General features: G+C 39.0%; 1 protein-coding gene across 4 annotated transcripts in view; it reads left to right on the top strand.

The window, feature by feature from the left end:
• The window catches only part of LOC110443818 (protein spire homolog 1-like), an 81,920-nt gene that overhangs the window by 60,333 nt on the left and 9,167 nt on the right, over positions 1-12,420 (top strand). For 2 of the 4 annotated variants that reach the window (XM_021488242.1, XM_021488240.1), the window contains 5 exons: positions 8,225-8,342; positions 8,527-8,630; positions 8,982-9,081; positions 9,374-11,124; positions 11,622-11,642. In XM_021488242.1, coding sequence (XP_021343917.1) covers positions 8,225-8,342; positions 8,527-8,630; positions 8,982-9,081; positions 9,374-11,124; positions 11,622-11,642 — 2,094 coding nt within the window. The remainder of the gene's footprint in view (positions 1-8,224; positions 8,343-8,526; positions 8,631-8,981; positions 9,082-9,373; positions 11,125-11,621; positions 11,643-12,420) is intronic. The other 2 variants (XM_021488243.1, XM_021488241.1) reach the window with 2 other exon arrangements.

Below are 12,420 nucleotides of genomic sequence, written 5' to 3'. Positions count from 1 at the left end.
ATTTTGATCATTAGTACTTCTAACAGGGCCCAGACATTGAACAGAATTTCCTGGAAGATGTTCAACCTCTTTCTCTGTCAGTGGACCTTTAATTGATCATTAGTTCAATATTTGCTCAGTATTTTTTTTTTTTTTTTTTTTAAATCCATTACCTAATTACCATATGAGATATATAATCTTGTGTATGATGTATCAGAGATGAGTGGAAGACACAACAAGGAATCAAGGTGGATCAGGATGTAGGTATAGAACTATAGATACCATCACCAATGTACATGTTACACCCGCTGTGATGATATGTAGTACTCAGGGGCTGAATATTCTGGGATTAATGTGCTATTTATGTGTTTGGTACTGAGATTGACCTTGGAATATCTACCTTGGCTTGGACCAGTGTAAATCTTTCCCTACAACAGTACTGAAAAACCCTAGCAACTGAGCTGTATGTTCTGGCTGACCCTTGGAATATCAACTTTGGTCAGGACCACAAGTGTGAAGCTTACCCTGCAACAACCCTAGTAACTCAAGTGTGAAGCTACTGGGTAATACCCTGCAATTAACATTACTGTATAACCCGAAAAGCTGTAATGTTCTAGAAGTGATTGACTGTCAGTGGTCAGTTTATTTAATTTTTTAAATCAAAAGATTGAAATTGAAATTTATTTTTAAGAAAAAGCTTGTGAACTTGTCTAGGCTAGCTGTAGGATCTGTGTGTGGATTGGATAAGGACTTACATCTCTATGTTGTGTTCGTTTACTGATGTTTGGACTACTGGAGCAGAGCAGGTACAGAACAGACTGGGTACCTAACAGAGGAAGTGTACCCCCCTCCCCCTTCATCAGACCTCCTGACAGGCCAGACATTATTTTTTTTCTCCTGCTCCATTGTTTATAGTACTGAAGTGTGGGTTGCTGCACTCTCCTGCTGTGCTGGCCAGGCAGGCGAGGACAAGGTGATGATGATTGGCTGTGATGTGTATGGGTCGAAGTTCACACAAACTGACCCCTGAACCTGAAACTGCAGCACAGAAATTCTACAGGAAACATTTCTCAGACAAAGCCATTGTTTGGTACAAAAAAATGTTCTGATGGTGTGCTACTTAACTTGGTGTAGATCATACAACCAACAGATGTTTGATACAAACATCTAGTGATATACTTCAGAATCTGATGTCTTTATTAATAACTGGCAATTAATTTTGAAGTTATCTAAAAAACAATCCTGAGATTTTGTATCCCATCTGGTTGGGAAAATTACAAAAAAAACAAACTTATAAGAAAAGGATAATGGCAGGAAATCTGTGAAAGATTTGCAATGTATGGTGAACAACACTAGTGGCCATGAGTGTGTCTGTTTGAAGTGGGCGTATTGTGTTGTCTAGTGACATTTGAAATTTTTGAAGCAGTTGGGAAGTAATTTTTGAAAAGAGCAAAATTAAAAACACATGTATTAGGTCTGAGCTGGAGTTATCAGAGGCCAGTTTCCCTAGCTGACACACCCAAGCCTCTACATATAACATCCAGGGTTTCTCCTCCAACATCTGGTGTGCTGAGTCGCCAGACACTACTTCATACAGGAGTCGATTGAATTATACTGAACTTGATATTATAATAATATTATATTGTATAACCATATTACAAGCATGTGGACATTCCAGCAGGGAGAATAGAGGAAGGTTTATGGAAAACATTAGTTATTTCTCTAAAGGATTGCACCACATGGTCATGTACAGAACCATTATACAACAGTTTCATCACCAATGAAATAGCCACTCATTGAGGCTGAGATAAAAGAACTGTTTTGGACGATTTAGACCCCGTAACACACCTGACATTGTTCCAGAAGTTACGCCTGACTGTCATACATTTTGATTTTGTGGCGATATTATACGTGAGGAGTATCTGATCATGTGGTATGTGATGGTTGAGATGTAAGTTCTCTGAGAAGTTACAGATCACATAGTGTATGATTCTTGAGATTTTTCTTCTGAGAGAAGTTTTGAAAGTCTATGATATTCTGGAACACAAAGTGACTTTAGGTAGGTTTTAAAGATCTGACCGGCGATGTTGTGTCAGCGTCCGCTCAGTTTGACCGGCCTGGGTCAGCTACGGGAGGAGATGGACACAAATACTCTGCTACAGGAGGTAGGTATAGTGTGGCACTTTGGTGCCATTATGTATAGGATATGGGTATAACTTTGAACTCCATAGTCTTGAGATCTATGAACAAATATCTGTACAGAAGCAGAAAGTGTGTAAGGTGATTCTTTCTGACAGATTACAAGGCTTTAAATTAACAGCCACTTCCAAAATGAGTGCAGATATTACAAAAATATATCTTCAGATATTTTATAGCAGTGGATGAATATTGTTACTTGTTGCTGTGGTCCGGTGGTGCAGTGGATAATGCACTCTCCTATTACCACAACGGTCGTGGTTTGATTTCACGATCGGATGTTAAAAGGTATTGGGTCACCTGCTCGACCACATGTGTTTTCTTCAGGTACACCTAAGTTTCCTCCCACATTTAGACCCTCGGCTCACTTCCATCTGGGCCAACAAAAGGGATTAAAGGGTTTGTTTCATAAATGTTTTGAAATAGATAAAGTTGATATTTATAGGTATTGTTAATGTTAGGTGTTTAAATTTACTAAACATGTACATATGTACAGTCTTTCCTGTTGTTTTTATCTGTTTACACTGCTTCTTTTTCCTCACCATGAAGTTCAAAGAATAAGGTATTAGTCTCAACTTCAATTCACCATTCCAAATTGATAATGCATATCAGTATTCCTCAAACTGATACAGTTACCCTTGAAATCTTCTTTTCTTAATCAAGACGAGGGTTGACTTAATGGTTACAGTGAAAACAGATACAGTCTCTACCCTCATAGAGCAGAGAAAACTGAAGCACAGAGCTGATAAAGATATTGCAAAATAAATTATCTGAGTTTATCCAAATTAAATAATATAAAACGAGGTTGTTTTTCTTGCCAAATTGTTTTGGCAGAGTGAGGTCCCAGACAGAAGGAGATAATACGTATAATGCTGTGAAGTGTGTTAATGTTATTTGTTCCACACGATCTACCAGCCTTAATTAAATTCATGATTCCTCCAATTGCTGGTACTGGACCCAGTTTATGAATGTTCCTGAACTTAAGAAAACTCTTTAATTTAAGTTTTTTTCTTTTTTTTTTATTATTGGAAAACAATGATCGAGGTAAGGCAAGTGTTTCTTAAATAAGGATGTTTCCTAAACTTGAGCCATGCTTTCTAATGAAAAAATGTAAGGAACATTAAAACTGGGGTCTGACCCATATTTTCCTGAGGAATAAATGCAAGATAGGGATTAAAATAGTGTCTTTCATATATAAAAATGTGAATTTGGTTGAAGGTTCAATTAAGTTGCATTGTGATTTTGCCTGATCTGTCATTTGGGCAGTGAATAAGCTGAAGTTTATGTTTCTGGAGGGTTGTTTGTGTGTAGCGGATGTAGAGGAAGGAATAACTACTGGATGGTCAGTAGTTTGGCCTGAAATCATTAAGTGTTTGTCTAGATAAAGATATGGTTGTTTGACCTTCAGTAGATGTTTAATATGTTTTACATATGTCCATGTTTATATTTAATGACGTCTGCATTGAAGTTGTATGGAGACTGAGATCGATGTAGAGATGCTGATGCTGCATTTATAAGATGGAGCTATTTTCTATCACGCTGTTTATCTTCAGAATCGTTACCCTTAGACACCTCATTACGCTGAACCAGATCAATGGTACAGATCTAGACAGTTACAGGAACACTGGCGGGATTACCATACTCTAAATCTTCGCACACACACACCCTGTTCAATTTAGTAAAAAAATCTGCTAGATTTTTTTTTTGGGAAAATAGGTAAAAAAATATGGAAGCAATTATGAGAATCTTGCATTTTAACAAGTAGATAAAGCTTGTTAAAATACTTCGACATAAACCAGAGCTGTCTGAACAGTTATATTAGGTTTCAGTACACAATTGCTTCCTACCAGCAGATTCTCTCCTCAGCTGTTTAAACGGATGTGCTTATCTACAGCTGGGTAATAAAACGCAACTTTGAACTCAGGAAATTGGTGTTCATTCTGTTAAAGGAGAAATATACATGCAGGTTTTTTTTCGGGTCTCAACATGTTCACACTGTGAAAAGATGTGGAGAAGCTGGCGACTATGACCTTCACGGCTATGAGCTTCACGTGTGGTACTATGATATGTCTACCGTACGGATTCTAAAGTGGACTTGATCAAATATGTCCGAAGTTCCTGACAACTGTCATAGGGTTATGCATTTGTCATGATTTTTTGAAATTGAAAAATTAAAAGGACTCCTGTTTTGAATCGAAGTTGCCACAATACTGTAATGATTGCTAGCTAAAGTTTGACTGTCAACATGATCAATGTTTTGTCCAAATGTATTATGACATTGAAAACTGATGCCTAAGATACCGTGACAACATTGAACTATTATGATATGTCACAATAATTGACCTTGTACCTACTTTAGTCGTATTTTTTAGAGTCAATATGGTATTGGTAACTACTAACTGGCACATGGGGAAAGAGGGGGGACTATTTAGTAGATTAATGTAGGAAACTTACACAGGATATATGGCCAGTGCATATGATAACATTAATGTGCCATGTAACAGCTTAAGGTCAGCAAGTTCTTAACTTATGTTTAGATTAAAGGAACTGTACACCATCGTTCGTGCAGGTGAACGTTTTTTGGGGTTTTGTTTTTACATATTAAGTATTATGGTATGTGTACAGTTGTGCAAAACAAAACTAATAATTGAACATGAGAACTTGCTAAACAGGAAATCAAATTTGGTCATTCGCTCTACATTTGTGGAGTGATTGCAGTCACAAATGTCCAATTCCAGAAGTGGTCTAACTTAATGTTACCATCAAGTTGAAATGCATCATGATCATTGCCACTATTCATATTTAAGTCCTATCCAGTAAAAGTAATCCACACATATCACGTGTTGTACATGCAATGCATTTTATAGAAATATTAGTTATTCTCAATTGCCAATCCTACACTTTATAAATGATGCTTTCTACAAATTATATTGCACAGCCTAAAAATGAGGCCAACTTATTGGCTGCAAGGCCTACAGATATTTTTTTTTATTTGACCTTGACAAGGGAGTTAACTCTCGGGCCAAATCATAAAAAAAAACTCATAGTAAAACTCTTCTTGACAATTTTAGTGTCGCGACATATAGGTATTTCTTTGTTGGCGTCATCGGTTGCGTAGTCCGAAACAAAGTTTCTGTGGATAACTTGAGTTCCCTTGGGTTGATTGAACTCAAACTTGGTACACATATTGCATACCAATATTACGTGCCTTTTTTGGTGGAGTTATGCCACTTTTATTGCCAAATAAGGGCATTGTGTAGTAAATTCAAGATTTTTTTTGATTTTTTAATCAATTCCTTTCAAAATTTGTACTGTTATGCTAGAAGCAATAATGTTCAACATATATTACAGCTTTTTCTGTCAAGTTTCAACTTTTTGCGTTTTGGCATATCTGTTTATGCGATAACTCAAGCACTTTTCTTACTAAAAGAGCTGAGCAGGCGACACATCCACTCCCATGCAATTCTTGTATTAGCTGATGCAGTAGTGGTTACCTAGTAAGTTGACACAGGGAGAAAACATTTGCAACTCTAGTTTGCAGCTACAAATTTAGCTGATAGACCTGTACAATCTTGTAGTAAGAGGTTTTCCTTGTAAATGTTCGAAATGGAGACATATTGCAGACAACTGGCTGTTTAGTCATGAAAACAAATTGCCTGGTATGTCATGTATAAGTGTGGGATAATTTGGAGGTTTCTGTACACAAGGAGCTGGTAGAACTGCGGCTAGTTTTGGTCACTGGTTCTTATTTCATCAAAGAAATCTTCATGTGAATAAAGTGCAAGCTGTAAGTCTAGTAATTCAATAAATTAATTTCTTTCAAGGAGTATCTGTGAGAGTGTGTGTGTACTGGGATCTGGGGAGCCATGATCAAAGTCAAGCTCTCCTTATTGATCTGACGGTCACGTTCCTTGGGTGAATATAAAGTTTGTCGTAAACACAGAAATATTTTACGAAGATACACTGCTTCTGAGTCTAGATTTCATCTTGAGTGTCATTCCTTCTTTGTTGTATCTTTTTGGAGATATAGACATCCATTTCTGAATCAGAAGTTTTACTTTCTGTGTAGGATGTGTAACAGAACCCAGATGGCCTTACAAAAAACATTAGGTAGATTGCAGGCTGCCTGAAGTCAAAACTCAACATGTAATTCCATTTGCTTGGTATCTGTTTTAAATCGACTGTATTTTGAATTTATTATGTCAGAAATTTGAGATAGCTGTTCAAGCTGTTGTGATTTGATATACTTAGAAGAAATCTATACAGTCGAAATATCTAAAGGTAAAGGTCACTCAAGGTCACATAAGGTCACTTTCTTTTAACAATAGTATGGCATGCAGGCTCATCTGCCAATATGAAAAAATAAAAAGGTCTTCATGGTCAGGTGATCTTCAGAAAACCTGTATATAGGGACTGCCAAAAAGGGAGGGTAAGTCTTTATAAAGTCTTTATAGTCAAGTGATCTAGGAAAATTTGTCTATAATACCACCCAATGGAGAGAATAGAAAGTCTCAATAAAATGATCTTTAAAATTCCTGTATGTATTAAATACCACCCAAAGTAGAGAATAAATGTCATAATAGACATGTGACCTTAAAAATCCTGTCTACAAAGAACACTCAAGTCTTAATACATCCAATGATATCAAGGAAACCTGTGGTTAAGGACCAACAGGACCACAGTTCCTATAGAAAACATCATTTTGTGTGTTCTTAATTTTTTAGTTTAGGTAAATGGTCTTTTTACACAGGTAGATTTTTAAGGCAGTTTTTCACTGTACCTGTTATTGTAATGAAAGTGTTCTAGCGGATTCCGAGAGGTTTGTTTGCTAGTACTGGTAGCACAGAATACATCTACAGATTCCTATGTCAAGTACAAAACGTACTGTAATCTGCAGAATCCTGTATCATTAGCATTCATAACCACCCACGTGTGAGTCATATCGCCAATGTATGTGTCGACCGTTAATATGTAGAACGTGCAGGGTTTAAATGTCAGGCCCTAATTAGCCACTATAATTAATGTTAGGGTGTATAAGCTGAAATATAGCAGATCATATAAATCTGATTCCTGACTGGTGATTTATGGATAAAAGCTGCTGATTAGTACGACTCTGTTGCTGTTAGGTAGAAAGGGTGCCGATGTCGGCTGTTGTTAGGTAGAGAAGGTGCTGATGTTGGCTGTTAGGTAGAGAGGGTGCCGATGTCGGCTGTTAGGTAGAGAAGGTGCTGATGTCGGCTGTTAGGTAGAGAGGGTGACGATGTCGGCTGTAAGGTAGAGAGGGTGCCGATGTTGGCTGTTAGGTAGAGAGGGTGCCGATGTCGGCTGTTAGGTAGAGAAGGTGCCGATGTCGGCTGTAAGGTAGAGAAGGTGCTGATGTCGGCTGTTAGGTAGAGAGGGTGACGATGTCGGCTGTAAGGTAGAGAGGGTGCCGATGTTGGCTGTTAGGTAGAGAAGGTGCCGATGTCGGCTGTAAGGTAGAGAAGGTGCCGATGTCGGCTGTAAGGTAGAGAAGGTGCCGATGTCGGCTGTAAGGTAGAGAAGGTGCTGATATTTACCAGGTAACAGAGGAGGCCTGGTTTAATCCTCAATCCTACCCCCCAACCTAGCACCCCCTCTCCCCCCTGCTGATATTAACAAGGTAACAGGCAATCCTTCTGTCCCCCAATCGTAAAACACAAGCTAATCTAGGTTGTATCCCTCCTGATAAATTTTCCCAAGTGAATGCAAGATAAGACCAGTATCACGATCTCCATATCAGTTGTAATTATTCACTGCCTTCTCTCTCTCTCTCTCTCTCTCTCATTCTTGATGTTAATCCAGTCGCCGAAGTTCTACCCTGTGTAAACCTGTAAGGTCATATGGTGTCAAAGGTTACCTCTTTTAGGCAGGGTCACATAAAAAGGTCAATTTGAGGTCTACTTAAAGGTCAAACCATGTAAAAAATTTCATATTTTCCAACATACATAAATATGAGTAAAAGACACTACAGAATAGTACATGTAACTGACATACAGATAACATTGCCTCAATCTTTCTGTCTTTTCAGGTAAAAGATAGGATATTAAAATCGCCCCCTAAAAGGCAGCTGGATCCTGTTGAACTTCTACTTCAGGACATTCGCCAACAACCCAAGTTGCGCCCAGTGAAGGACGGCAAGCTTGTAGGTGAGTGGCCCGTTGCAATTTACACAGGAAGCAGAAATCTCCAGAATATGTCAGTATCAATGATTGGTCAAAGTGAAAAGTGATCATGGTCTTAATAAGAAGAATATTTTCAAGCATATTTTTTGGAATTAGTTAGTTCAATTTGTAACTTTTTTTTTTTTTTTTTTTTTTTTTTAAATTTCAGTGGAAACATCAAGAACAAAATTGAATAATGCAGATGAAACAGAAAGTCCCCTTCCTGTCAGAAAGGTCATCAAACCAGACTTCAATCTTCTACGTAATTTTGAGGTAAAATGTCACAGCGCTTCTTCTGAAAATTGAGGTAACACATAAAATCACTTCTGATCTTCTACATAACTTTGATGCAACGTGTCAAAGTGCTTTTTCGTACATTGAAAACAAATGATTTCACAATACTTCAAAAACTTAAATGTTTTAAAATTTTGAATTCTGAAGATTCACTTCAGAATTCTTTTTTTGTTTGTTTTTTTCACAACTTTTAGAAATGAAAAGCATTAGGCAGTGTATAGTATATGGATTATCTGTTATATTTAAAGATTTATTGCAGTCCTGAAGTGAATATAGAAAATCAAACCATCTTTGCTGCATTTACAAATCTTAATACTTCCTTACACTCAGGATGATACAGATGAGTCTGAATGTAGTCTACAGTCGTCACGGCGATCCAGTGTGGCATCCCCATCTCCAGAAAGGGAGATGCGTCCATGGCAACGAGCTGGTAGGTCAAGGCCATTCAGACAAGGTTTCATGTGTAACAATGGATGAGGCTTGAATTTTGAAATTTGAATATCGTAAATATAATTCTGATAAACTTAGTGATTAGCTCTTTTTGCTTTGGTGTATGTAAATAATGTCCAACACTTCAGAAAGCAAGTATTGTGGACTATATTGTAGTCTAGATCATTGGCCATTAATCCTGTCTTTCATTTTGTGTATGTGTGTGTATAGGGATACCTGATGGCTATTTCACCTGGTTAACTGATTCAAACTCTGTTTCTATCTTTCTTCAGTGGTACGAGACCTGGCTACTACCCAGAGCAGGCCTGTGATGCTCCAGCGTAGGAATACGATAACGGTGTGTGAGTCGCCTGCTGTACAGGTATATCCCACCAGCACACCACAATCCCCTATCTTGGAGGAGACTGATGAAGAGAATGTATTTCCACAAAAAGCGGCCCCTATTAAGTCTCCATCCAATTCGCATGATATTGCCGTGAAAAAAATCAGGCGTCAGTCGGCAGTTTGTAAATCGCATGTGTCTGCCAATGATGTTCGACAGAGACTGAGTTTAAAACTGCATGGTAACACTCCAGCAATGTGCATGTCTTCTCAGGACAGGGTGCATGGTAGGGCTAATCTTTCTTCACAGTCCTCGGGAAGTTACGAAGATCTGCTGTCTGATTCATCATCTCAGTCGTCACCACGTATGAGAAAAGTCAGTGAACCATTACTATCGACATACCAACAGAAAGTTCAAAGGTCAGTGAGTGTAAGTGATATGGCGGGGAACAGGCCTCAGCCAATGACAAGGTCAAGAACAATGCCCAAAGTCAGCAGCGAGTTGGAGACAAGTGAACAATCTGGTGTGTCTGATGAGACAAACAGACCTGTCCCTCGACCCCGCCCAGTTCCTGCCCCCAGACTGAGTCGTAGCTCTTCCCCCCTACCCACCCAGCAATTAACCTCCCCTGCTGTAGTTCCCACCAGTATAGGAGCAAAATCTCTTTCCCCATTGGTGTCGCAGCAAGATGCTTCCCCAACTCCAGCTAGACGAGAAACTTCCCCTAAACCAGTGAAACGCCACCGATCTTCTGTGCATAGGTCATCAACTCAGAGGGAGCATCATAGACATAGACTGAATTCCTCAGAGGAGGAACAACCCTCTGAGTTGAGCTCTGATAAGACTTTAGCTTCAGAACAAAAGCATAGATCTTCAGAACGAAGACAGCGTTCTTCTGAACAAAGACAGCGTTCTTCTGAACAAAGACAGCGTTCATCAGAACGAAAACAGAGTTCTGCTGAACACCGACAGAGTTCTTCAGAACATCGACAACATTCTTCTGAACGTAGACAACGCTCTTCAGAAAGAAATCAAACCACTGATTCTAAATCTCGAGAGCGTAAACAGCGTACTTCAGAGAGGCGAATCCCTGTTGACATGAGCTCAGAGGTGAGTTCTGTCCCCTCCACACCTTCTACCTCTACCTCCTCCTCTGTAGTATCCTCTCCCTCCCGTGTCTCCCCCGATGCCTCCCCAAAACCCAGCCCCACCCCTCGACCACGCATCCAGCGTTCCTCCAGTCACCATATTAAACGACAGATGACCATATCAGGTGGGCCTGTGCCCACTGCAGACACTGATCAAACAATTCCAAAAGCAAGAGATTCTACAAGGGATAGTCCAAAGATATCTATTCGGAAGGAATCTTCTTCAGAATTTGGAAGAATGACACCCAAGACAGATTCTGCTGTGGACAACCCAAGGGTTCCACGCCGATCAGGTTCATCACGGACCCCGCGACCAATGAGCCTGATAGAGGCAGACGACCGCCATGCTATTATACAAGAGGCAGCGGAATCTAGTCTTCAAACGAATGGTGCATCCAGTTTCTCGTCGCTTGATGTGCGAGACCTGCTGAATGTAAGTTCAAGGATGAAGTCCTCCGGTGCTGGTGAGGATCATGCTTCTACTACTAACTGTAACGGTAGTCCTACACCTAGCTCCCATCCATCTTCTGCTGTGCCTGCTGCTGCCGGCTCTGTGAGTATCCTAACAACCTAGCTAGTCTGTAACCATTGTAGTATCACAACCCAAATCCTTCCAGAACGTGTTGTGCTTTTACACCAAGGCAGTTTTTGTCCCACCATATTTGTTTGATTTACACTTTGTGTTAAATGATGTTATGATTTTTTTCTACAGAAATACACTTTAGTATTCCCAACAGAAAGTACCTACAGCCCCTATTGGCCTCATGTGTAGAATCTCCTGAGTAAATCTCCATTGTTTGATGCAAATATCTTATCAATCATTGATCATAAATGTTGTTCACCTGGGCCAAACCCCCAAGCGTTAGTCAGTAGGTGCTAATAGTATAGCTCTTATTCTGTAAGCTACCCGGAGAGTCCCTAGTTTACAGCTGTAGATCAGTGAAAATCTTATACTTTACTCTCTGGCTTAAGACATACTGAAACGAAATCTCTACAAGGATGTTATTTTATTTTAAATTGTTAAAACTTCTAAATGTCTTCCTTTGTCAGATGCATCAAGTTTTGATCAAGGTGACACAATTTAGAAACAAAGATATTGCCTTGTTGTCCTTGATCTTACACTAACACAATGTATAGCGGGAAATTTTCGTCCGATCAAACTTTCGCCCTTCGCCCATGTAATTAATTTTTGCCCAATGTTGATTTTGCCATTAACATTTCATTTCTATGCATATAATGTTGTTTAGTTATATTCGCTGAAATGATAGGAGGGTGAAAAAGGCAAAAAATTAAACTGCAGCAAAAGAAATCCCAGTATACACTATTGATATCATACTCTCATATGTAAAGTTGGCATGTTGTACTCCTGTCAGCTTCAGGTTACCAGGATGAAAGTTGCTCTACTCCTGTTAGCTTCAAGTTACCAGGTAGCAAGTTACTTTCTTGTTAGCTTTGAGTTATCAGGAAGCATGTTGCTCTCCTTTTAGCTTGGAGTTACCAGGGTACATGAGAGGATATCAATAATGTTAGTGTTAGGTGCGGAGGAGGACAAGGCGCTATATTTGTTGTGACTTAAAGCCTCTACTGCTGTTCACTGACCTCTAACCTCTGCTCATCATTTACCTGTAGAGTTATTAAACCTTTATGGGGTCTCATTTATACATAATGTAAAGGATTAAAACTCTCATCAAATCAGAATTTCTCATAAATTGAAATATCAGGTGGATTTACTTGTCTATGGCCTCATGTGATGTAAAAAAAATCTGTTTACTGTTGTAAATCGTTAAGGGCTTTAACTATGCATATACATTTGGTTATACTGTCAGACTTAATGAATTTTGAAATTTTC

Source organism: Mizuhopecten yessoensis, unplaced genomic scaffold (genome assembly GCF_002113885.1).
Source record: "Mizuhopecten yessoensis strain PY_sf001 unplaced genomic scaffold, ASM211388v2 scaffold716359, whole genome shotgun sequence".
Taxonomy (NCBI): domain Eukaryota; kingdom Metazoa; phylum Mollusca; class Bivalvia; order Pectinida; family Pectinidae; genus Mizuhopecten; species Mizuhopecten yessoensis.
Note: the sequence above shows the minus strand (reverse complement) of the source record. Positions and strands in the feature narration are given on the sequence as shown.